At 45.4% G+C, this 26,560-nt stretch overlaps 2 protein-coding genes across 8 annotated transcripts in view; one reads left to right on the forward strand and one right to left on the reverse strand.

Moving 5' to 3' along the window:
* Positions 1–5,608: 5,608 nt before the first annotated feature.
* On the forward strand, positions 5,609–15,189 carry CYP11A1 (cytochrome P450 family 11 subfamily A member 1). Its single transcript, XM_081964667.1, has 9 exons — positions 5,609–5,718; positions 8,079–8,234; positions 9,222–9,421; positions 10,203–10,406; positions 10,557–10,717; positions 11,764–11,930; positions 12,617–12,695; positions 12,806–13,000; positions 14,267–15,189. Exons 1-9 carry the CDS (start codon positions 5,681–5,683, stop codon positions 14,387–14,389), a joined length of 1,323 nt encoding a protein of 440 aa, XP_081820793.1. The 5' UTR covers positions 5,609–5,680; the 3' UTR covers positions 14,390–15,189.
* Positions 15,190–16,839: 1,650 nt separating this feature from the next.
* Positions 16,840–26,560, reverse strand: part of CCDC33 (coiled-coil domain containing 33) — an 86,942-nt gene continuing 77,221 nt past the window's right edge. For all 7 annotated transcript variants that reach the window (XM_081964623.1, XM_081964621.1, XM_081964622.1 and 4 more), the window contains 11 exons: positions 25,849–25,913; positions 25,389–25,416; positions 22,162–22,357; positions 21,166–21,254; positions 20,398–20,529; positions 20,193–20,280; positions 19,886–20,004; positions 19,274–19,360; positions 19,055–19,174; positions 17,747–17,819; positions 16,840–17,054 (listed from right to left, as the gene is read on the reverse strand). In XM_081964623.1, coding sequence (XP_081820749.1) covers positions 17,751–17,819; positions 19,055–19,174; positions 19,274–19,360; positions 19,886–20,004; positions 20,193–20,280; positions 20,398–20,529; positions 21,166–21,254; positions 22,162–22,357; positions 25,389–25,416; positions 25,849–25,913 — 993 coding nt within the window. In that variant the 3' untranslated portion in view covers positions 16,840–17,054; positions 17,747–17,750. The remainder of the gene's footprint in view (positions 17,055–17,746; positions 17,820–19,054; positions 19,175–19,273; positions 19,361–19,885; positions 20,005–20,192; positions 20,281–20,397; positions 20,530–21,165; positions 21,255–22,161; positions 22,358–25,388; positions 25,417–25,848; positions 25,914–26,560) is intronic.

Consider the following 26,560-nt stretch of genomic DNA (forward strand, 5'->3'; position numbering starts at 1 on the left):
AAACTGAGTCAACATAAGGGAGATTGACAGAATCAGTGGGTTAGAAATAGCACAGTAAGACCCATAAGGCTGGTTAATTGCTTGATGTAGCTAGGGTGTGTTTTGCACAAACACACTGAGATATTTCTGCTTTCGGTCTCCAAGCGTTGTGTCAATCTTTCCAAGTATTGGAATCCCAAAATAGTCTCTGCCTTATGATAAAACACTTCGGTCAACATGACTAAGTCCCTAAAGAAGAGTTTTTTCCAATCCGTCGTTAAAGTTTTGGTCTTTGGTTGAGTCCAATTATCCCAGATCAAAGTTGGAAGGCATTCCATCTGTTTATAGTTCCATGTAGTGGATAAAAGGAATAGATGAGCTTTAAGCTTTAAGAAGGCTTGTCGAAACTGGGTATGTCTAGTCCAGGAGTCAGTAACCCATGGCTCTGGAGCCATATATGGCTCTTTCATCCCTCTGCTGCAGCTCCCTGTCGCCAGTCGGCTCCACAACTGATAGGGCTTTCGGTTAGGACAGGTAGAGGAAAAAGGATGCCGTGCTAGGAGGAAACTGTATGATGGGAGACTGGACTTCTGGTCAGCTCCAGAATTGAACGAGGGACTTCTGGTTAGGACCTTTGTGGCTCTTTGAGTGTTTCAGGTGGCCAGCCCCTGGTCTAGTCCAACCCCACAATCCTATGTTCTACTTTTCCTGCAGGACACAAGTACCTCCGTTCCCTGGGATGTAGAGAGCATCAGATTAGCATCAAAAAGTAAAGATCAGACATGTGCAACGATCAGCAAAATATTTAGACTTTATTACAGTTTCAGCAGCCGTCATTATAGGAAGTCACTCACTGATAATTGAAAGTCAGAAATTTTATTTCAGGGGAGTTTTATGGTTGAAGTTCAGCAAGTCAAATACGGAAACACAAAGGGGCAATAAATGATTAAAAAAAACATGTCTGCAATAATAAGTCAAAAAGGTCATGACATCCCTCTGTCTTGACTCTTCAGACCAAACCCCACAGACATCCCTCCCGCTGTTGATTCCTTAGGGTTGAAGGGTACTCTCTACAGTCCATTGCTGTTGCAGCTACAATCGATGGGTGTGAGTGTTTTGCTGTTTTTCAAATCCTGGTGACTGACGGGATTATAATCCCCGTGTCACCTCTGTTTTTGCCAATCGGAATAGCAGGCAGATTCAAATGCACCATAGATGAGCAAAGATTCTGGATGTTTGCAGATGTTTACTGCCATCTCGTGGTTAAAAATAAAAAAAGGAAATGGCCTCTTTGATCCCGCATCAGACTAAGATACAGAAGGACACAATAACAGAGTTGGAAACAATGTTTGATTGATTGATTGGCTGGTGGTTGATTGATGGCAATACAAAATGAATTTATTTGCTTATTACAGGTACTAGTATGTTGCTCCAAAGACAGATGTGGTCTTTCGGAGGGGTGGGGATTTTTTCAACTCCCAACTTAGCATCCTACTCTGGGCTAACTCTGTCTAAAGATCAACCGAGCCAAACCCAACTGAACTTCATACTCTAGGCTTAAATTTTCTAGGCTTTGTACACTGTTGCTTATACTGAATAACAGAGTTGAAAGGGACCTTGGAGGTCTTCTAGTCCAAGCCCCTGCTCAAGCAGGAGACCCTATAATATTCAGGACAGACTTCCAGTGTTGGGGCATTCACAACTTCTGGAGGCAAGTTGTTCCGCTGATTAATTGTTCTTACTGTCAGAAAATTTCTTCTGAGTTCTAAGTTGCTTCTCTCCTTGATGAGTTTGCACCCATTGCTTCTTGTCCTACCCTCAGATGCTTTGGAGAACAGCTTGACTCTCTCTTCTTTGGGGCAGCCCCTGAGATATTGGAAGACTGCTATCATGTCAGCCCTAACCATATGATAGCACTCTTCCAATATTTGAGGGGCTGTCAGAGAGAAGAGGGGGCCCAATATTCTCCAAAGGCTGGAGAATATAATTTGTTTAACAGTACAGTAGTGATCAAACATGACCCAATTTGTCACATTCACCCAGCATGCTAAGCCATTAATCATGGCTTAGCAGTCAAAATAACTAGGTTCAAAATCAAGCAGGATCCAAAACTAAGCAACTTCTCTGGTTACTGACTAGGTGAGGGGGAAAAAATAAAATATATCTATATAAAATGTGTGTGTGTGTGTGTGTGTGTGTGTGTGTGTGTGTGTGTGTGTGTTCCAGCATAACTCTGGAACGCCTCCAGCAATTTCAACCAAACGTGGTACACAGATGACTTACTCTCTGGAAACAAATACTGTGGGGGTAAGACACCCCCCAACACCCCTTGGGGGCGGGGTGTTCTGTTACGATATAGCCCGTTGTGCCTTCAAATGGCTTCTACTGTACTGCCGTAAAATGGCTTTTACCGTACAGCGCAGTGGAGTTGCCATGGTAACGGATTCACAGTACTCCACAAGGGGGCTCCTTCTGGTAAGGGGAAAAATCCATTAGAAATTACGTTTGGTCTGGACATTTTCCCCCTATAAACTGTAAGTTGGGTTATCACCTAATGAGGATATAAAATACCACAGGGCGTTTGTAGAGAGGATGATCAGGTTATGTCATTACCTTGGGCAATTTGACACTAGAATGTGAATTTTATTTTATTTTCTCGTACTAGATCAGCAAAGGTCATTTCATATCAGAAGCAAGTATGAGCCAGTGTGCTTATCTGCATGGCATAAAACCACGATAACACCAGATTATTTTCCAGGGAACAGAGTATCTTCAAATGTGGCTATTACAAGTCAGGATGTTTTGCTTGCAATACAGATATTTGGTAAACTTTAAGGACCGTGATCTTCTCTCTTGGAACTCAGAGTTCCTGAAAAAGGTTTAGAGTCCCTGAAAGTTTATCAATAATTCCCCGAAGAGCCACATTTAGTCATAATGGCTGACGTTACTCATGGTATAATCCAACTGGCTGAAGACGTACCTTCCTTGAGGAAAATACTTCTAGAGAACAACATGAGAGAATGCTTCTCCTGGTTCTCAGATTGATGGCATAGGGACCCCCCAAAATAGGCCAGTGTTAGGTGTAACCACATATCCTGTTAGCGAGGGTGCACAATTTGACACCTTCACCTCCTGCAAACTCTTCAAGCAAGTTTGTCTGGTGGTAAACTGGATCTCTGCGACCAGTTTTGATTTCCTGTTGAGGTACCACAAGGTTTTCTCATTGTTTTTCTTAAGTGGAACATGACAGAGACAGATCAGAGATTCCAAATTCCATGAAGCCAAAGCAGAGACGTCCCAAGGACAGACAACTGCACAGGGTGGATATTTTCATGCGTATGAGTTTAGTTTATGAACATATTGCTCTTCTGAAGGAAAACAAAATTCCAAACTGTTGTCCTTCAACCTAGGGCTGGGGTCGGCGACCTTAAACACTCAAAGAGCCACAAAAAGGTCCTAACCGGAAGCCCCCCGTTCAATTCTGGAGCCAACCAGAAATCCGGTTCCCCCACCATAGAGTCTCCTCCTAGCGCGGCATCCTTTTTCCCCTACCTGTCCTAACCGAAAGCCCTATCAATTGTGGAGCCGACCGGAAAATCCGCCCCTTGCCATAGAGTCTCCTCCTGGCGTTCTGGTTCCCCCCTCCCAACCAGAAGCTCCTCTCAAAATTGTGGCGCCGACTGGCAATAGGGAGCAGAGGGATGAAAGAGCCACATGAGGCTCAAGTAGGGATTGGACAGAGGCAATCAACGTTGCTTGATTTTACACCCAGATTTGGTCTAGCTGTGCATCCCTGGAGCTAATATTAAAGGCCAGCGCTAAATGTAACCTGCGAGATTTCATCATTTCTCATGGAGGTCCTTTCGGAAAGGAACAAACATTGATCAATGCTCTAATCGTTTAGGCCTGCCTTAGAGCCTTGCTTATTTATTTGGACGGTTTCAAAATCGAAAGTTTTACATGGGAGGAAAAAATAAAAAGGAGTATTACCCTTCATAACTAGGTGCTCCTAAAGATCGCCTTATCACACCGTGGGCGGAGAAATGGCTTTAAAGCAGGGGCGAGATTCAGTCGGTTTGTTATAATTTTGCGCAGTTCAGAGAACCGGTAAAATCGACCACCAGCTAGTCCTGCCCACTCTGCACCACCCTGCCCTACATATTATCTTTCCTTCGCCAACGCGGTCCAGACCATCCAGCTAATCTCCATGCCTCGCCTGCTTTGCTCACCAAAGGTAAGCATGCTGCCCGCTCCCTCTTCGCCTCAGGTCAGGGCCCAGGGACACATCATTCCCTGGCTCTGCCCACTTGCCGCCTGCCCAGGGGTGGGTTCCTGCCAGTTCTAACCTCTTCTATAGAAGAGGTTCCACAAATCTACCATGCCATTTAGAACCGGTTCCAGCTCCCTCCCCCCCGCCCGTCCGCACCATGCTTGTCCCGCCCACCGCTTACTGATTGGCTGGCTCACCAATTGCCCCACCCACCTCTAAGAGTCCTATCTAAACCTTAAAGTCTTAAAAGCTGTCAAGTTTGAACATCCCTGGGGTTTTTTTCTAGAGGGTTAGGGGTGCAAGGATCTTATAACTTGGCAGCTTTAAGACTTGCACACTTCAATGCCAGAGTTCCTGAGCCAACATGACTGGAGGAGGAATTCTGGGAGTTGAAGTCCACAAGTCTTAAAGCTGTCAAGTTTGAACACCCCTGGGGGTTTTTTTCCCTAAAGGGTTAGGGGTGCGAGGGTCTTGTAACTTGACAGCTTTAAGACTTGCGTGCTTCAAATGCCAGAGTTTCTGAACCAACATCTTGGTTGCTAAGCAAGAGCGCTGTTAAGTGAGTTTCACCACATTTTACAAGTTGGCCACGCCCACCCAGTCACATGGCCAGCAAGCCACTCCCACAAAGCAGGTCACACCTACAGAAGAGGTTCTAAACAAAATTGAAACTCCCCACTGCGCCTGCCTCAACCAGGTCAGGGAACATGCCATTCCCTGCGCTATTTCCCGGAGAGTAGAGATGGAGATGAGCAGGCCCCGAAAGGCTGCTTGGTCGACCTCGCCGCGTGGAGTAAGCCGCGCATGCGCAGAAACCATTTGCCCATGCGCGCGCACTCACATCTTCAGCGAACCGGTTGTTAAATGGGTTGAATCCCAGCACTGCTTTAAAGGTAACAAGGCTCCTTGTGATGTCATTGTTTATGTACACGCACACATACACACACACAAAGTTGTGTTTATTTGTTTTGAAAAATGGGATGGGGAAGGACAGGCTAGATAGGATTTCAGAGTGAACCTCATTGGTCTATTTTCATCCTTGAACAGGCCATTCCTGGGCTATAAAACTTACAGCTTTGGAGGTCTCCTCTCATTTTCAAGGATTTTGGCCTCCAGTGCTGGTTTCTGACTCCCCTCCTTCCTTTTTCCCCATTTTATTTTTTTCCTCCTCCTTTGGTGTGGAAAAAAAAAATGCTGCTCAGGCCCCATCCCTTCCTTCCTGCTTTGGGCATCTCCAGTTCTTTGCGTGTCCTGTCCTGCCCTGAAGATGCATCCAGACCTGGCATTCTGCAACTTCACACAACTTCCAGAGACAGATCTTCAGCTCCCGTGAAGCCCTTCAGTGATTTGCCGGGAAATTGGAAAACCAGCTCTCTCCTTAATCTCTATCAATTCTGGAAGGAGGATGGCTTCCATAACCTTCACAACATCATGGTGGACAAATTTCAGACCTTTGGTCCTATTTATAGGTAAGGAGGGGTCGCTTAGACCGGGAAGGATTCTGCTTTCTTTCCCAAACTTTTTCCATTCTTCTTCCTAAAGCATGGTGTCCAGCTTTGATCAGGATGATTTGCAGGTTTAACAGATGATGGGTTGTTATTGTTATTTTTTCCTGGAACTAAATTACTGGTTGGTTTTGAAGGGTTGCAATAAATCTTCTTCTTTTTTTCTCTTCCTGCCTCTGGTTTGCTTCAAATCTTTCTCTGTTACTGTGAGGCCCTTGGTGGTCTCTGAATTTTGGGGGTTTTCTGGCAGATGTTTCATTACCCAAAGTAGGTGTCTTCATCTGATGTGCCCTCGTTTGGTAATGAAATGTTTTTGCAAGAAAACTAGGGGAGACATGATAGCAGTCTTCCAATATCTCACGGGTTTCCCCAAAGAAGAGGGAGTCAAGCTATTTTCCAAAGCACCTGAAGGCAGCACAAGAAGCAATGGGTGGAAACTAATCAAGAAGAGAAGCAACTTAGAACTAAGAAGAAATTTCCTGACTGTTAGAACAATTAATCAGTGGAACAGAAGTTGCCTCCAGAAATTGTGAATGCTTCAACACTGGAAGTTTTTAAGAAGATATTGGATAACCATTTGTCTGAAGTGGTGTAGGGTTTCCTGCCTAGGCAGGGGGTTGGACTAAAAGACCTCTAAGGTACCTTCCAACTCTGTTATTCTATTCTATTCTATTCTATTCTATTCTATTCTATTCTATTCTATTCTATTCTATTCTATTCTATATTTCATTATTCTCTTCTTCATTTCATTATTCTCTTCCTCTTCCTCTTCTCTTCTCTTCTCTTCTCCTCTTCTCCATTCCACTATTCTATTCTATTCTATTCTATTCTATTCTATTCTACTCTACTCTACTCTACTCTATTCTTCATTTCATTATTCTCTTCTCTTCCTAATTTCTCTTCTCTTCTCTTCTCTTCTCTTCTCTTCTCTTCTCTTCTCTTCTCTTCTATTCTATTCTATTCTATTCTATTCTATTCCCACCAAGCTCAAAGAGCACCTAGAACTCCCACAGGTCAATCTGGAGCTACACATAATCTCTTTTATTGATTACCCTGTTAGTCTTCATTAGGGGACATCGCAACGGGAAATGCAGTATTTAAAACTAACATTATGATCCAGAAAATCAGGAGGTCTTCCTCCCAGTGAACATGCAGTATCTTTTAAAAGTGATCGCTTCGCTCAATTTCTTTGAAACATCTGGCTGAAGAGTCATTGATTTTTTTAAGGAGGATGTAGGGGGCTTTGCCACAGAGAAGGTTGTGCACCTGGTCCTCTGTAACAACATCCCCCTGATTTTTCTCCATTTCATCTCTCCTTTGATGTTATCTCCCGAAGACACGGACGGTCGCTAAGAAATAAAACAGACTTGCAAACTCCAGAGGGTTTAATTGTTCTAAAACATTTTGCAACAGGCATCAGAGAGCCAAAGATTCTTAAACGTGCCACAAAAGGAAAAAAAAATAGACAAGCTTAAAATCAAACAATCATCTATTATGAGAACAAATTTGCAGTTTGGTCCCTGTGTCTTCAGAACAATGCAAAGGGGACAAATGTGTGTGCGAATAAATTCTGATGCTCCCAAATCCACTTGCAAATTGACTGAATAAATCAAAGCCAAATTCTCTGGCTTTTTGTTGTTTTGTTTGCAATATATACCTAAGTAGAAAGGCATGTCTTTATCGATGCGCATGCATTATTCAATTTAATTCGTAATTGCTTTATTCATTTATGAGGATTTTGTTTTTAAAAAATCATGCCTTTATTGTTTTTATAGACGATGTGATGCGGTGAATGTATGCAATGCACTTTCCTGCTCCTATTTTCCCCACAACAACAACAACCCTGTGAGGTGGGTTGGGCAGAGAGAGAGAGAGAGAGAGAGAGAGAGAGAGAGAGAGAGAGGTCCAAAGTCACCTGGTCGGCTTGAATGCCTTCTGGTTGCTACTCCAGGCAAGAATCAGACCGCAGTAAGCTGCTTCCCAGCTTGTGGTCCTGGCAGTTGGTTGATAGCTGTCTTACTTGCCTGTAATAGTCCTGCAAGCTGTTTTCTTGTGGCTGTTTCATTTCAAGAAAATAATCAAGCTCAGAGAGCATCAAAGACTCCACAGTCCCAGCTCCTCCTCCTCTTTCTCCTCCTCTTTTTCCTCTTCCTCTTTCTTCTTTTTTTCCTCTTCCTCTTTCTTCTCTTTCTCCTCCTCCTCTTTCTCCTCCTCAGTCAGGCACCCCCTGACTGCCTCCAGGGGGTTTCAGTTTCAAACACTTCAAACCTGTGACTCCACCCAGCTTTTAATGCCTATAACAAGGTGCCGATATGTCTTCACAGGGAGAAACTGGGCAACTACGAGAGCGTCAACATTATTGATCCTGAGGACGCTGCCATCCTCTTCAAATACGAAGGCTTGTACCCAGAGAGATTTATGGTGCCGCCTTGGATCGCCTATCGGGACTTCCGTAACAAGCCTTGCGGGGTTCTCTTGAAGTAAGTACCCCACGAGATGGGGGGGACTGGCCCATGGGTTTTCTGAAACCAAGACATAGGACCCACACCAGAACCAAGGGTTGGGGCTGGAGAGCCTTCAGAAGGAGAGAAACCGGAAGCTTGATAGATCCTAAGGGTGATTTGGTCATGGGGGGGGGAGGGGAGAGGATTTTATTTCTCCAGTTCTTCTTCCATTTGCTTTAGAATTTTTTAGAATTTATTTTGCCATCAATGAGCTGGCTTGATTGTAGAGTAGAGTAGAATAAGGAATAGAATAGAATAGAATAGAATATAGGGTAGGATAGGATAGGGTAGAGTAGAGTAGAGTAGAATAGAATAAGGAATAGAATAGAATAAGGAGTAGAATAGAATAAGGAGTAGAGTAGAGTAACTAGTGTAGAGTAGTGTAGAGTAATGTAGAGTAGAATAGAATAAGGAATAGAATAGAATAAGGAATAGAATAGAATAAGGAACAGAGTACAGTAGAGTAGAATAAGGAATAGAATAGAATAAGGAATAGAATAGAATAAGGAATGGAATAGAATAAGGAACAGAGTGGAGTAGAGTAGAGTAGAGTAGAATAGAATAGACTTGGAAGGGACTTTGGAGGTCTTCTAGTCCAGCCCCCTGCTCAAGCAGGAGGACACCCAGTATACTATTTCAGATAAGTGGCTGTCTAGTTTCTTCTTAAAAACCTCCTGTGAAAACCGGTCATAAGTCACCTTTTTCAGTGACATTGTAACTTCAAACGGTCACTAAATGAATGGTTGTAAGCCAAGGACCTCCTGTATAAGGATGGAAATCTCCTACTTACAAATACCAGCCCTTCCTCGACCCCCATATCTAGCATTGACCATTTCCACCCCTCCTGAAGATGATCCCTTCTTCTTCACCAGCTTGAAGGGGAAGAGCTGACAAATTGGAGAAATGTTAACCGAAGCAACCTTGGAATGACTTTTTTTTTTAAAAAAAAAACAAACTTCCTAGGAAAGGGGACAGCTGGCGTCAGGACCGCCTAGTCCTCAACAAGGAAACCATGTCCCTCAAAGTCACGGATAACTTTATACCTCTCCTGAACGAAGTTGGGGAAGATTTTGTCAAGAGGATGGAGACGAAGGTTGGAAGCAGCCCGCAAGATAAATGGACAACTGATTTGACTCACGAGCTTTTCCGCTTCGCCTTGGAATGTGAGTGGAAGGGATGGAGTTGGGTTGGGATGGGATGGGAGGAGGGGGAGTCTCTGGAATTAGGCACCATGTATTTTCTTTTCCTCCTGCATAGACTACAGGTAGTCCTCGACTTGCAACAGTTCATTTAATGACTGTTTGTTGTGGCCCACCAGTGGAGCTGGCAGCAGATTCAGACAGTGAGGAGGTTGGGGAGGAACATGGGGCAGTCCTGGAGTCTGTGGAAGGCTCGGATGTTGGAGGCAGAGAGGGGGCCAGGGCCATCTGACAGTTATCAGCTGCCTTCAGAGTCAGGCATCAGTGAGGCAGAGGAACAGCTGGAGCCTGTTCCAGGTGTGTGCATGCACAGAGTTGCCAGACAAAGGGAACAGCTAAAGAACAGGAGTCAACTTGGGAATAAGGCCACAGGTGGATGATGAATGGCCCCTCCCAGTGGGAATAAAAGAGGAGCGACAGGGGAGTGGAGTTTGCAGGAGACAATTAGTTCACTTAATTGGTTCGGGACTCTCTGAGACTCCTGGCCAAGTTCTGCAGATCTCGGCCTGGCCGCTCTCCAAGCCAGAGAAGGTCCTGTGACTGTAAATCCTCCCTTGAAAGCCTTTGCTGGGGGTGAATGAGCAGAATTCACAGTCCATTGATAAAAAGGGGTTTTGTCGGGATCAGGAGTTTGCTTGTGATGTGATGTGAGGTACACCAAATTCAATAGTAGGTCATATCTGCCCCTGTGGGAGGCACATTCTTGATATCTTTATCCATCTTCTCCATCTCTCTCTTCCCACAGCTATATGCAATGTACTCTATGGTACCCGGTTGGGACTTCTTCAGGATTTCATTGACCCCGAGGCACAGAGGTTCATTGATGCCATCACTTTGATGTTTAATTCCACTGCACCCATGTTGTACATACCACCGGAATTTCTGCGCAGGATCAATTCCAAGTTTTGGAAGGACCACGTCAACGCGTGGGATGCCATCTTCAAGCATGGTGAGTGGACCTGTGTTGGTTGTGTGATCCTGGTGGACCACAGACACTAGGCTGGCGAGAACCTGGTGAGGAAGCTTCCACGGTGATGTTATTGTTTCAATAAAATTGTAATGTATTTATTTGTCTATTGCTACGCCTCCATCTCACCAGCCGACAAATGTATACAGAACATCTACCAAGACCTCTGCTTTAACCAGAAGCGTGCCAAAGAATACCGAGGTATCCTCTGCAGCCTTTTGATACAGAACAAGATGCCGATAGAAGACATAAAAGCCAGCGTAACCGAGATGATGGCAGGAGGTGTGGACACGGTAAGGAGAGGCCTTGCCAGATTCTTCAGATGGTCCCCTTCAAAGGGTTGCTTTGATTCTAGTCAATGTTTTCAGAAACTCTTTGAGGAATCGGTCATCTTTGCATTCTGCTGGTTATTAAAACCATTCAGAGCACTCTTCTGTTCACGGATGGTTTCTTTAATTCCACCTCTCTCTGTCTCTGGCCCCTTCAAACATATCTCTCCCTCTGTCTCCTGAGAAACTCATGGTCAAGATTCAAAAAGACTCCACTGATGTTGGCCCTCAGGAATAAGATGGGCCAAATCTCCAACTCTTAAACTTATGGTTGGGGATTTACTCTCTTCCTGCAATTCCAAATATACCTCCTTGGAATTAAAGTCCCTTGGCTCACTCAACTTTAGCAACATGAAGATGGGTGGACTTCATGAATTATGTTCATTCACAGCCCGTAATGAGTCACAAATAGTTTGTAAGGAGTCTGACAGAAGTCTACCAAAGTCTTTCAGGATAAGACTGATAAGCACCCACCTTTATCTCACTTGAAACGTTGCCAAAGACCTAATTGGCAATTAGCTTTGCAAGACCACATGGAGCACAGAGTCAAACGGAGCTTCAGAGTTTAAACCGACCAGAACGAACAAAGTTGCTTCCTGCAATGGCTCATGTCCGTTTGCTCCTCTTTTATGTCTTATGGGAGGGGCCAATCTTCTCGAAGCCTTACTCCTGAGTCGACCCTTTTGTCTTAACTGTTCTTGCCTTCTGGCAGCTCTGCGCATACGCGCATTGGGAATATGCTCCCCCTGTTCCTCTGCCTCGCTGATGTCTGACTCTGGAAGCTCCGGAGGCAGCACATAACTCCCAGATGGTCTTGGCCCCATCTCTGCCTCTGAGCCCTCGTCCGAGCCTTCCCCAGACTCCAGGACTGGCCCGTGTTCCTCCCCAACCTCCTCACTGTCCGACTCTGCTACCAGCTCCGCAGGCCTCTGGCGGACCATACCAAGGGTTGGCTGAGATGACCCACTTAAGGATGCACCCATGGCCCGATATTATGTATTTCCATTCAGACTTCCATCACCCTCCAGTGGGCTCTATATGAACTCGCTCGTGCACCACACCTTCAGGACCAACTGAGATCCGAAATCTCTGCAGCCAAAGCTTCTTCCCAGGGAGATGTTGCGAAGATGATGAAGTCCACTCCGTTGCTCAAAGCAGCTATCAAAGAAACACTAAGGTACAAAATGTCAAAAAAAAAATATTTCCTGTGGATCAACTCCTGATGTCTGAATGTGCTACACAGTTCAACACGGGCAAATTTCAAGACAGGTTCATCTCTGAACATTTATTTGTTTGTTTGTTTGTCAAACATGTACAAGATAACAAGTATAAGTATGAACACGGACATGAAGAAAGGAAATGAGTACAGATAAATGGGGATAGTAAGACAGGGACGGTAAGCACGCTGGTGCGCTTATGCAAGCCCCTTTTACGGACCTCTTAGGAATGGGACGAGGTCCACGGTGGACAGTTTAAGGTTGAAGCTATTTGGGTTAGAGGAAGTAACAACAGAGTCTGGTAGAGCATTCCACTCTGTTGCTGAAGTTGTATTTTCTGCAATTGAGTCTCAAGTGGTTTACCTTGCATTTGTATTGATTGTTTGCCCGTGTATTATTGTGGTTGAACCTAAGGAAGTCATTGAAGAAGCTGAATATCTTCCTAAATTTAAAAAAATATATTTTTCCAGTACATTAGAAGGAATTGTTGAAGACATTGGGGAATTTGGTAAGGAAAGGTCTTGGGAAAAATGTCCCAAAGAGTCATGCGTTGTCTAGTAGTTTAGAATTGTTGTTGAATCCTTGGGCTGGAAAATAATTTTTTAGATCCTAAATCGTCTCTCCTCCCTTTCTGATTTCACTCTAGGCTCCATCCAGTTGCAGTGACGTTGCAAAGATACACAACCCAAGAGATTGTCCTTCAAAATTACCGTATCCCTGCCAATGTGAGTAATCTGATAATTAAAAATTGCGAACTCTGCCTTTTCTCCAAAGTTCTGAAGTAGTCATTCCCTCGAGATCACACAAGGAGTTTTCCACATTTTTTTCTTTACAGGTATTAGTCCAGGTGGGACTTTACGCCATGTTTCGGGATTCCAGGTTTTTCTCCAAACCTCTGCAGTTCAACCCTGAAAGGTGGATTAAGACGGAGGACCCCAGACATTTCAGAGGGTTAAGTTTTGGCTTTGGGCCACGTCAGTGTATTGGACGCAGAATTGCCGAGATGGAGATGCAGCTGTTTTTAATCCACGTAAGTCCAGTTCTGGCACCAACTCATCATGGAAGACAGGCTGGAGAAATGCAGACAGGGTGGGCTTACACAGATCTCAGGGGTGTGTTGCTCCCGGCATTAGTGCCGGTTTGGTGCGTGCAAAACTTTTTCCAGCGACCTAGGCTGCCAAACCAGTACCGGCTCGGCCGAAGTGGTCCAAACTGGTAGGAACCCAACTCTGACATATGTGTCTGGGAAGGTCCTCAGCTACCATTTTAGAAGATTGTGTAAGAATCACGACTTAGTAGATCAGGGCCAAATCAGGTGACATGACGACAGAAGAGAATATTTTTAGCTCAGAATGGAAATGTGGGGCCTTGCAGATGTTTCATCACCCAGCTAGATAACATCTTCTAGGTAACATCATTAGTGCACTGATGACGTTATCTAATTGGGTCATGAAATGTCTTGAAGAAAACAACTAAATTCAGAGAGCACCAAGGATCTCACAGCACTCCTCCTCCTCTTCTTCTTTTCCTAACCCTTCTCCTTCTTCTCCTCCTCAGATTAACAGAGTTAGAAGGGATCTTGCAGATCATCTAGTCCAACCCCCTGTCCTCCTTCTCCTCCTCTTCTTCTTCTTCATCATCTTCTTCTTCATTTTCTCCTTCTCCTTCTCCTCAGATTAACAGAGTTAGAAGGGATTTTGTAATCATCTAGTCCAACCCCCTTCCCTCCCCCTCCTCCTCTTCCTCCTCCTCCTTCCTCTTCTCCTTCTCCTTCTCCTTCTTCTCAGATTAACAGAGTTAGAAGGGACCTTGCAGATCATCTAGTCCAACCCCCTGCCCTCCTCCTCCTCCTCCTCTTCTTCTCCTCAGATTAACAGAGTTAGAAGGGATCTTGCATATTATCTAGTCCAACCTCCTGCTCTCCTCCTCCTTCTCCTTCTCCTCTCCTCCTCCTCCTCCTCCTCCTCCTCCTCCTCCTCCTCAGATTAACAGAGTTAGAATGGACCTTGTAGATCATCTAGTCCAACCCCCTGCCCCCCTCCTCCTCCTCCTCTCCTCCTCCTCAGATTAACAGAGTTAGAAGGGACCTTGCAGATCATCTAGTCCAACCCCCTGCCCTCCTCCTCCTCCTCGGGTCATGAACCCCCCCCCCAAAGAAAACAAGCAAGCTTAGACCGCTCAGGTGACAATCTGGCCAATACCTTGCTACATAGAGACAGAGTTTTGAACTTTGGGGCTCATGATTTGGCAGCCCTAGGTGACTTCCTCTGGTTCCCCTCCCCCCTTTCCTCCTCAGATGCTGGAAAAATTCAAGATTGAAATGAAGAGAGGCGTGGAGATTGGTACCACTTTTGGCCTCATCCTGATTCCAGACAAGCCAATCTACTTGACGCTACGGCCTCATCATGCCCATCAGTGAATGGGTGAAGTTTTTTCAGAAGCACCTGGCGCCTCTTTCAAAACACTTGGAGAAGGGACGGAGTTGTCCGCTCAATTCTTAGGGATCCCAGTCCAATGGCGTTCCCAATGTCAGATGTTTACTCAACACAGAACTCAAACCAAGGTTGGGGCACAGCAGGATATTCTTTTAACTCATATAATACAGTTTAGGTAAGAACAAAGAAGATTTCCCTGCCCAGATCTTCCTCTCCACGTAGCACTCTCCTAGGTTCAATGTTATTAGATTTAAGATGATTTCCTTCTGACCGGATGGAAGTACCTTCTAGCTGGACTGATGCTGCATCTCCTCCATCCTTGTGTTTTCCATAATGGCCAATTAGATCCCTTTGAGAAGCTTTCAAAGAACGCATGACATTTATAGGGTCTCTCAACTCTTGATTTCTCCTCTTGGGCAATGGCAGAAGGCTACTTCTGAGGACAGAGGCTGCGTTGAATTGCCACGGACAACATCTGTTGGCAGACCTCTTATCTCTCCATTTCTCTGGCCCTTTATTAATGGTATCTCTGCCATGGCCATTGCAACCTTCTGAGTGATTATATGTTGATTATGTGTGTTGGATGAAATAAAATTCTTTTTGAGTCTCCTGACAAACTGCTGCATTGGATGCCTCTAGTGTCAACTCATAAAGTTGCCATGGTGAAGAAAAGGGGCGGAGGAGCTGATTCCACGCATACTTTTGGCTAGAATCGGATCTCAGATTACTACAGCAGGCTTGGGAGGGGTGCACCTCATTGGGGAATGTGATTTCTGACACAGACTGGGGGTGGGGGGGGAGGGAAGGAACAGGGGTAAAGTTCAACTATAATTCCAATGAGGCTCAGATCTGACTGCAATAAGGTCTTGCCAAAATAGTGCTCCTAAGAAATGACTGGTTTTCTTTTGAAACTTGGCTTGAGACTCGTGAATCAATTAGGGCATCTTTTGGAAACCTGGCATCTAGCAGATGAGGAAAACTATTCACCTCCTGAAAGACAGCCCACCCTGAAAACGTAGGCCAACGTGTCAAATAATGAATGAGGGATCTTACTTTTAGAGTAACCAGGGTTAGCTCCAAAGGTGCTTCTTCAGAGCTGAAGAGGCTTCTTGGATGAGAAGTGAAACATCTTCAAAGAAAAAACCAGAAAGTCCATTTGCCTCTTGTAAAAAGCACCTTTTGGGACAACCATGACCCGGATGTGACTGAGAATCTCCATAGACATTTAACCGTGGTTAGATGTTCCACACCTTCTCCACAATTTGTTTCCAACCAGGATTTTTCCTACGCTCCAATAAAAGATTTTGAAATTTAGTGTTTTGTAACCAAGTCAGAAAAATAAGATCGTAATAAAGTCAGGGGAGTCATTTGACTGAGTCATTTTTCAAAACAGAGCCGTTGACGTCACCGTTGGCTAAGAATGCAGATGAATGAGAGCAGAACCAGGAAAAAATAAGCTCATATCAACCAGCTTGGTTGTAAGCTTACCTTAGTAGAATCTTGCAAGTCTGAAAGTATCTTTCTCCCCCACCCCCTAGGGGTGGGCTTCAAACATTTCAGGAAGGGGTTCTCTGACGGTTGCTGGCTGGGCGTGGCCATGGTGGGCATGGCTTAGTCAGTCTCCTGCACCACGGCAAGGGGGGGCATTTTTGCCATCCCCAGGCTCCATAAACTTTCCTCTAGCCTCTGGGAGGGCAAAAATTGCCTCCCCTGGGCTCCAGAGGCTCTCCGGAGACCGGAAACGCCTTCTGGAACTTCCAGGAGGCCTGTTTCCCCCACCCCCGACCCTCTGTTCTTACCTCACATCCAAAACGGGCCGCATGGAGACTCCTGGGAGGGGAGGGGCAGCATGGGTGGGTGGGGCCAGCCAGGGGGTGGGATTTGGAGGTTCTCCGAACCAGTCATAACGTTAGCTATGGGTTCTCCTGAACCTGAGCGAACCTGTAGCAGCCCACCCCTGCTCTCACCCCCTTTATGGGTATAAGAAACTAGGAAGATGTTCCCCACAGACCAGTGGTGGGTTGCTCTTACCGTCGCTACCGGTATGCTGCTCGCGGGGCCGTGTGTCCTGTTCGTGCACGCGAGCTGCAATCCACCGCCTCCGCGACACCCAGCTGCTTGTTGGGGCTCGCGCAGGCACCGCACACTCTGCGCACATGCGCAATTGGCCGGTTGCTCTAAAAACAGGTATAGAACGCGGACGGGCAGGTGGGCCAAACAAGCCACCCTACTGGTCAGCTGCTGTCAGCTGCTCCCGGCTACTACCTGTATGGCCGGACTGGACCGGGAGGAACCCACCACTGCCACAGAGACATTCCTACCGCACAATCAGTTGATCTGACTTCCGCTTGGCCAGTAGCTCTTCCTCCTGTCTCCTAGGGCGCACCCACACAAGCGTTGCAAACTCAAAAGGCGGAGACACTTTACGTACTGTACAAAATTTACACCCCAGGCACCAGCACTGTAAAGTATTTTACAGAGAAGTCTGTATTCAGCTCATCTCTCCAGGAAAGAGGTATATAACTGTATATATTTCACAATAGATATCTTGTTCGGCTGCAGCGGGTAGAACAATTCCAGGGTCTCTTCCCAGACTTCAGTCGGAGGCTGTGGACACAACTCTTCAGTTGTGTTGGATTAATGTGGTTTCTAGGAAGGATGGAAGAAGTGGTGTCAGGACATAATTCACTGTTGCCTCCTCCTTCCTCTCCGGGAACCAGTTGACCCAACCCATGTATCCTAGGCCAATTGGACAGCCTTTGACCCCAGTCATGGAAATGTAGTGAAAGCAGGCTGAGATGAGGACATTCTGACTCTTTTAAACCACCATAAAATATCTTGCAAGGATTTTCCTTCCCCTAAGATTACTCCCAGGTTCAAGACACAGCTAGGATTGGCCCTATCTCAACGAACCAGTTCTGATGGTAGGAAAACGTCAGCCTCTCTCTCTCCTTCTCAGGAATAGCAATATTGCAAGTATTCCAACAAGGTTTTCTGACCTACGCTTCCCCAAATCATGAAGCAGACTCCTTGTTTACCCCTTTTTATGAAGCTCGTGTGAATTCCTCTCATTCACATCCAGCAAAGTCCCAGCAAACAGTCTTTCAAGGGTGGATTTACAACCACAGACCTTATCAGGCTTGGAAAGCTGCCAGGCCTAGATCTCCCAAACAAACAAATCTTCACACTAATTAAGCAAACTAATTGTCTCCTGCAAACTCCACTCCCCTTTCACTCCTATCCCTCCCTACAGCCCCCACCCCCATCCAAAGCTGTGCCATCTTGGCTTACAACTGCGGCTAAGAATTAACACTGACCTATAAGGAGATTCGGCCCCATACCTCGCTACTTTTGGATGACCTTCCCTGAGTTTTTGTACTTCTCCTCTTCATCCTCTCTCGTTTCCTTCACGTTCTGTGGATGAAGGGGAGACATGTGAATGGGTTAAGAACAAACATTCTCCTTCACATCAAAATCTGGTCTCTATTTCCAAATTCTGTCCAGATTTGTTTCCCTTCTGATTCTCCACTTCCCATTTTGGAAGATCATGTCCCCACAATGATGGCTTCCTGTAACCTTACATCTTCTCTGGTATAGTGGATTTAATAGAAAGTGAAAGGGAGGGTCATTTTTTACCAATGGGGAAAAAATAGGATTGACTCTTGACCCATGGAATTTCCAGGATTAAATTCTTCCACACTTGAGTGTCAACCAAAGCAAAATCCTATTTTGTTATCTTTAGAGAAGAAGAAAATGTGTTTTGCCATGGAAGATGGGGCAACGTGGACAAACTCAACCAGTCACAATGCCGACGGAGATGTCCACCTGAGAAAGTAGTAAAAAATAGTCCCCTTCCTGAAGAAAAGATGCTTGAAGGTTTGCGACGCATGCAACCTATGAAGAACAGTTGCAGGAACTGGATATGGCTAATGTAGTGAAAAGAAGGACTTAAGGGCGACGTGATAGCAGTGTTCCAATATTTACAATACAATAGTAGAGTTGGAAGGGACCTTGGAGGTCTTCTAGTCCAAACCCCTGCCTAGGCAGGAAACCCTATACCGTTTCAGACAGATGGCTATCCAACATCTTCTTAAAGTCTTCCAGTGTTGGGGCATTCACAACTTCTGGAGGCAACTTCTGTTCCACTGATGGATTGTTCTCACTGTCAGGAAATTTCTGTTCAGTTCTAAGTTGCTTCTCTCCTTGATTAGTTTCCACCCATTGCTTGAGGGGCTGCCCCAAAAAGGAGGGGGTCGACCTATTCTCCAAAGCACCAGAAGGCAAGACAAGAAACAACGGGTGGAAACTAGTCAAGGAGAGAAGCAACGTAGAACTAAGGAGAAACTTCTTGGCGCTGAGAACAATGAACCAGTGGGAAGGCTTGCTCCATCACTGGAGGTTTTAAGAAGAGACTGGACAGCTACTTGTCCAGATTGGTATAGGACTCCTGCTTGAAACTAGAAGACCCTCAAGGTCCCTTCCATTTCTATTATTCTCCTGCAGTGAGGGACACTGTCCCATGCCAACCCAAGAACCATCTTGGGATGGTTCTACACACACACACATGGGTTTCACCACTGAAGTCCTCTAGAAGTTTTATCTAACCTTCCCTGCTAGACTGTTTCTGTTGTTTTATGTCCATGGCTCACCGGATAAATATCACGAACGATGACTGAGGGTTTCGATTGGTCAAATCCGAGGTCATTTTCAAGCAATTTTGTGTTGTAATTTTGCTTCTCTCGCCCCCAGTTCTTGGCAGAGTCCCCCAGCTGTACCAAAGAAGAGAAATGCTTACAGGCTTAGAGCCTCAATGATGACATACAGTAGATGCTTTAGCACTTGATGGTTGGACGCCAGAACTAAGTTACCTGGTTTTCCAAGGCAAGGATGCGGGCCTCAGCCTTCTCCAGCTTTAAAACCAAGGAGAGCTTCTCTGAGCTGGTTGGAAATGTATCCTGGGGGAGACATCAATAAGGGTTTATGGCTCACAGGTGGAGGAGAAAGCCAAGAGAAAGCCATGTGGTTTTGGGTTACATATGGCCCTTCTACTTAGTTAAAGGAGTCAGGTGGTGGGAAAAGTCTCCACTGGAGACCAGATGCCTCCAGAAGTTATGGGTGCTCTAACACTGGAAGTTTTAAGAAAAAAATGGATAGCCTTTTGTCTGAAATGGTATAAGAGTCTTCTGATTGAGGAGGAAGTTGGACTAGGACAGGGATCACCAACCTTTCGGACCTCAGGGACCACCACATTCATAATTTTAAATCCCGTGGACTAATATGATCTTCCTAATGACTGGCTGGGTGGGTGTGGCTAGGTGGTCAGATGACTGGGTGGGCATGGCCAACTCAATGTCACTCACGTCAAGGGATGGATGGATACACCCATAAATAGATAGGTAAAGAGAAGAGAGGAAAGGAGGGAAAATGAAGAGAGGAAAGGAGGGAAAGAGAGAGATGTCTATTGAGTCAGAGGGTCTTACTGGCAAGGCCTGTTGCTGCAATATGATGGGTGCACGAAAAGAGGATTTCCCCAGTTCATCCCGTAGCCTCATGTTCTCCATCAAGAGGGTGGAGTAGACGTCTTTGGACCAGTTGTCACCTGAGAACAGTTAAGGTATGTGATGGCCAACAAAAAAAGGGGGGGAGGAAAGAGTTTCGTAGGTACCAAGAATCTCTTCTTCACTTGGGAACAGAAATGGGTTACCCAACAATTATAATTCAGGATGGAAGCCAAATCTCTTGGATACGAAGAACACGAGATCTGTGGTCACTTTGTGGCTTACTTACCGGCTGTTTTGGATAGCTCTCCAAACGAGGCTTCTTTGATTCGTTCCTTCATCTTCCCTTCCAGCATCCTCTCCATCCGCTCGATTACCTTTTTTTTTTTTTTGCGGAAATGGATGAGCGTCACCTTCCAGGAAAACGGCCCTTCCCTTTTCCTTAAAGACACCCCACCCACCCTCGGCTGAAGGTATCAGATAGTAGCCCTGACCTTTTCCTGCTGCCTGACCGCATCTTCAAGGGTTTGCATCCTGGCGATTTTGGCTTGGTATTTTCTAAGCACCGTCTGCTGTTGTTGGTGGGCTCTTTGCAACATCACCAGATCTTTCTCTCTGTCGTTTTTCTGGGGGAAGGAAAAGAAAATGAGAAGGGAGAAATTCATCAGTCTCTGGGGGTCAGAACTAATTCAACGGCATAGATTTGAGACAAAAGTCTATTATCTGTTATTTATTTATTCATAAAGAGCTGTATGTTTGTATATATGTTCCAGCATAACTCTGGAATGCCTGGCCCGTTAAGGAGAGCAAGTGCGGCATCCTAGAGCAGCAATTGTTTGTGATGTCATGGGAGGGAGAAGGGAGAGCATGGATGGTTAAGCACAGCGAGTGCGGTGTCCTAGAGCGGCAATTGTTTGTGATGTCAGTTCCTTCGCAGCTTACTCTGGAAAGCCAGCCATGACGTTCGCTTTCCAGTGGACCAACGGGGAAGCGCCTGAAGGATTTGGGGCAAAGGGCCAGGATCGTAGAGAGGGCGGGAAAGAGGAGCACATGGGAGTGGGAAAGGAGAGGACAGGGATTATGGGCATGGGAGTAAGCGAAAGAAAGGCCCCTCTCAATGGCTCCCTGTCAGAGAAATGCTTCGACGTCTCTAAATACCTGGGCAATGTTATAAACAAACGAAGGCTTAGTGGTCCTGTCCGGCTGTCAAGAAGGCAACACCAATAGAAGATGCACCAAAGGAGAAATGTGAGAACGCTCACCCGAATCAATTCGTTTTGCAGTCTTTGAATCCTGTCCTTCATCCGAGCCATCTCCCGAGCCCCGGAAGTTAGTTTTTTCTTGAGTGTCACTGAGAAAGAAAAAAAAAAAGGGAGGCAAAAACTCCAATGAAGGGACAAGTAATCCTTGACTTACAATTGTTGGTTTAGTGACCATTCGAAGTTACAACGGGGCTGGAAAAGGTGACTTATGACAGTTTTTCACAGTTATGACCTTTGCAGCATCTCCATGATCAGGGGATCCAAATTCAGGCGCTTGGCCACTGGTTCATATTTATGACCGTCGCTATGTCCCGGGGGTCACGGGATCCCCCTTTGCAAACTTCTCACAAGCAAAGTCCACGGAGGAAGCTGGACAACGGGGTTACCAACTTATCAGCTGCAGTGATTCACTTAACAGCAGTGGCGAGAAAGGTCGTAACAGGGGGCAAAACTCACTTCACAAACGTCTCGCTGAATAGCAGAAATTTTGGGCTCCATTGTGGCCCTATGTTGAAGACTTCCTGGAGTCAGAATCCTTCTCCCAACCCAATGATGGAAGCCATAGGATGACATGTTGCAATCTTGCCATTGATGTATCCAAAGTTAACTTTTGCAGGGAGCAGTGGTGGGCTGCAGGTGGTACGCCCTGGTACGGGCGTACCGGAGCCTGCCCGGAGGACCTACCCACCCAAGCTCCTTACCGGTCTTTTAAGTCTTCAGCACTTCTGCGCATGGCACATACAGTGCCTGTGCGACGCTCCGCTGAGCAGCTGGAGCATGGCGGAGGCGCTAAGATGCATGCATGCTGCACGCATCCATGTGGACGCCACTGGGCCCAATGGTTGGGAGGGGATCGGGAACCCACCACTGGCAGGGAGAGATTCTTGGCCTGGACGGATGTGACACTTTTATGAGACTCTTAAGGTGCTCTCTTTCCTTTTAGTGGGCCCTTCCCTCAACCGAATAGGCAGAAAAAGGAGGAGACAATTCTCTTACGTATCCTGTCAACTATTTCTGCCTTGGTCATAACATCTAGATCAATGTCCTGCAGAAGCGCCCGGCCAATGTCTTCATGCAAGGCAAGGTTGCGTCTCAAGGCACTGTTTTCCCTCTCCAGCGTGGAAATGTGTTGGCGCAAGGACATGATGTCATCCGCCATTTTTTTCAGGGCTGTACGGTAATGATCCATTTCCTAAGGAAGGAAGGAAGGAAAAGAAAGATAGAGGGAGGGAGGAAAGAAGGAAGGAAGTGGAGAGAAGGAGGGAAGGAAAAGAAAGGGAAGGAAGGAAGGAAAAGGAAAAGAAGATAGAAGGAGGGAGGAGAGAGAAGGAAAGAAAGGAAAACGAGGAGGGAGGGGGGAAAGAAGGAAGGAAGTAGATAGAAGGAAGGAAGTTGGGAGGGAGGGAGGAAGAAAGAAGGAAGGAGAACAAAGGAAGGAAGATGGAGAGAGGGCAGAAGGAAGGCAGAAAGCAAATTAACAGCATAAACAAAAGGGGAAAACCCCTGCAATCTTATAACTATTGCTAGCTACATGAAATGAACTGAATCCTTAAACTTGTATTTAAATCCAGACCAGATAGCATACAATTCTGCGTACAAATGAACGTACAAATTCTGCTTCGGAGCACAGATTCATTTCCCCCTGGAAATTCACTGTGGCCCCCCACATTATTTCTGCAGTGGAGTCCTTCTTGTGGCAGGGTTTTATGGGAAAGAAAGAACCCAGCAAAGGTCGGGGTTGCTGCAGGGGCTGAAGAAAAGCCTCCAAAAACTGCCTTGAGTGGAACGGAACATAAACGCAACCAACATCCTTCAGAGTTCTTGATTTTTGGCTGAGGTTGCAGCCTTGGAGAAGGACAGCTGTGAGATTGTGGAGACCTCGTCCTGCAATCGCAACCTTGCCCGAGCCTTCAACGGGACACCCAGAGATAAAGCTGGTTTATTTGTTTAGAGACCAAGGAGATGGATCTATTGGGATTTATGGGCATGGTGCCCCCTTTCCTGTTCTTTGGGAGGAGGGGGTCAGCTGCTGGAGATGGTTGGGTGTAGTTTCACCCCGCTCAAGTTGACCCAAGGCGTAAAACGTTCCAGCAGCCTTCCTGGGTTTCTTCCAGAGAGAAACTGACACAAGTACAAGGCTGCGTCACAAGGCACCGTTTTCCCTTTCCAGGGTGGAAATGTGTTGCGCCAAGGACATGATGTCATCAGCTATTTTTTTCAGGGCTGCACAGTAATTATCCATTTTGGAAGGAAAGAAGGAAGGAAGGAAAGGAAAAGAAAAGAAAAGAGAAGAAAGGAAAGGAAAAGAAAAAAGAAAAGAAAGGAAAAGAAAAAAGAAAAGAAGAAAGGAAAAGAAAGGAAAGGAACTGACGCATGTACAAGGAGCTGTTGATGTAGGCACAGCCTTGCTCCTGACCCACAGCCGTCAGAGAGATATATCTCATGGATCTATCCTGTTTCCCCAAAAATAAGACCTCCCTGAATAATAAACCCAATTGGACTTTTGAGTGCATGCGCTAAAACAAGACCTCCCCGAAAATAACTGCCTCCTGCACCTCAAAAATAATAAGACCTCCCCGAAAATAAGGCCAAGCGCTCATTTCGGGGGTCAAAAGAAAATAAGACCCTGTCTTATTTTGGGGAAAACACGGTCCCCTTTTTTCTTTTCTTTTTCATTGTTTGCTCCATGGCCACGGGCTTCTGCTGAATCAGCGGGGGAAATGGGAAAGAGCCAAGGATGTGGCAATTGGGGAAGGTTAAGAGGCTTGAGGAGTGCCTCAACAAGTGGATTTGCAAAGGGCTGAAATATCGAAGCTATCGATATCCAGAGACACAAAACATTCCTTTCGGACTGGAGGAGAAAACTGGGAGTCAAACGAATGATGTGATTTTCTGTGCAAATTGCTATCGAAATGCTCCTGATGGGAGCAGTTCTTTGAGGTCCTCTGTTCTTTTGTGCCCTTCTGTTCAGTCTGAGTAAAGAACTCCCAGTAGCGTCTTATGTCTAAGTAGTATATATTTATCCATGTTTTGGGGCTGCGGCTGTTATCCTTGTCATCTTCTCTCCCTCTTATTGGTATTGTTATTATGATTATTATTACTTTGTTGTTTTGCCTGTCCACGGAGATCTTCTGCACCGGAGACAAATTCCTTGGGTGCCAAATAAAGTCAATTCTTCTCTTCTCTTCTCTTCTCTTCTCTTCTCTTCTCTTCTCTTCTCTTCTCTTCTCTTCTCTTTTCTTTTCTTCTACTGTACTCCTATTCCTATTCCTACTCTACGCTACGCTACACCACGCTACACTAATCTACTCTACTCTACTCTATTCAAGAGCTCTGATTTCACAGTTGTAGTTTTGATTTTTTTGGACAGTCCTGACAATAAACAAAGTTGATCATATCTACTCCAGCCAAGAGTGGTTTAGTCAAATTTTTCTCTTTTCTTTTGGCTTTTTCTTTCTTTCTTTCTTTTTTTTCTTTCTTTCTTTCTTTCTTTCTTTCTTTCTTTCTTTCTTTCTTTCCCTCCTTCCTTCCTTCCCTCCTCCCCCCTTCCCAGCATTTCTACTAAACGGAGTCAAACTTGCTTTTCAATGATTTCAGATCTTTTTCTCTTTTGGGGTCCAAAACTGGAGGTTTTTAAGAGACTGGACAGCATTGCTTTGAAATGGTATAGGTTCTCCTGCTTGAGCAGGGGGTTGGACTAGAAGACCTCCAAGGCCCCTTCCAATTCTGTTATTCTGTTTTTTAACCAACCTGCTGGACCTTTTCTGCTAAGTTACTTCCTTGCTGCAGAGGGCAATATTTCACATCTTATTCCAGTTACGTGGGCGCGTTTTTTTAAAGTAACCTTTCAAGTGATTCTCTGATAGTTTTACAAATTCCGAGGGCGAGACACACAGCAGGATTAGTACCATGCTATTAATCAGCTCCGCGGTTCCTTCAAGTCAGATGCAAAGGATTAGTTTGTCAAGCATTTTCGCTTTTCTCCTCCTCCTCCTTTCTGAAAAGCGTTTTGTCAGTTTCTGGTAGCAGCCGTGAAAAAAGAGGGAGACATTTTTGATGGATTGTAAAATCAACAGAAGCCAATTTGTTATGCTGATCAACATCTCCAAAGCCAAAAAAAGAGAGAGAAAGATTTAAAAGGACGGAAGGGGGAGGAAAATGTTGTAACATTTTAAATAAATCATTATTTAATGAATTATGATTTCTAATTCTCATTGCCTTACCACATCTTGGATCTCTTCAATGACTGGCCTGCAAAATTAGCAAAAATATATATATACACATCAGAAGAAAAGATGGACATATTTTCCCCATGTTGCTTTAGCTTAGGGTTTTTCCCCCCTGATCATATGTTTATTTTGATCTGTTTCTTTAGCAGCTTGCAAAACAGAAGGAGGGGGGGGGAAGTGGCATAAAGATCCGTATTTCTATACCATTCCTGCTAATGTGCACACATTAATCAATCAATCAATCAATTAATTAATGTTGCATTCCCTAGTATAAGTTTTAGGCAAGCAATTTTCACCAGGTAGGCATGGCACATTGTGCACCTGGGATAGTTTTGTGCAATGTAAAACTGTAAATTCAGTCCAGGCTTCTGGACTACAAATATGTCCTTCTATGAATTCTAGTCTATCTAGAACTGTTCTGCAGAGCCCCCAGGCTGAGATGGGATTTACTTACCTGCTGTCTTTCCCAGGTAGGATCTTGGCCATAGCATCAGGTAACGGAAACCGATTGTTTTGCATCTGTGAAGCAAGCAGCAAGAAGGTGGCTCTCAAAATGTAGAAATTAAAAGAGGCTGTTTCATTTCAGAAGGAAGGAAGGAGATAAAGGAGGGAGGAAAGAAGACAAAGGGACAAAGAAGAAAGGAAGGAAGCAAGGGAGAAGAATGAATGAAACAAGATGGAGAGGACGGTAGGAAGAAAATACAGATGGAAGGAAGGAAATGAGAGGGAAGAAGAAGGGATGAAGGAAGGGAGGAAGGAAGGAAGGAGACAAAGGAGGAAGACAAAGGGACAAAAGAGGAAGGAAGGAAGGAAGAAGGATGAATGAAACAAGATGGAGAGAGGAAGGTAGGAAGAAAATACAGAAGGAAGGAAGTGAGAGGGAAGAAGAAGGATGGAAGGAAGGAAGGAAGATGTTTTTATATCTGTGTAAGCCGCCTTGTGTCACCATGAGTGACTAGGCGGCAATATACAATTTCTAAAATAAATAAATAAGGAGGGAAAGAAGTAAGGAAGGAAGAAGGGAGGGAGGGAGGGAGGGAGGAGGGAAGGACATGAGGGGAGGAAGGAAGGAAGGAGATAAAGGAGGAAGGAAGACAAAGGGACAAAAGAGGAAGGAAGGAAAGAGGATGAAAAAAACAATATGGAGAGAGGAAAGTAGGAAAAAA

This window comes from Natrix helvetica, assembly GCF_964273705.1.
Source record: "Natrix helvetica genome assembly, chromosome: 12".
Lineage (NCBI taxonomy): Eukaryota > Metazoa > Chordata > Lepidosauria > Squamata > Natricidae > Natrix > Natrix helvetica.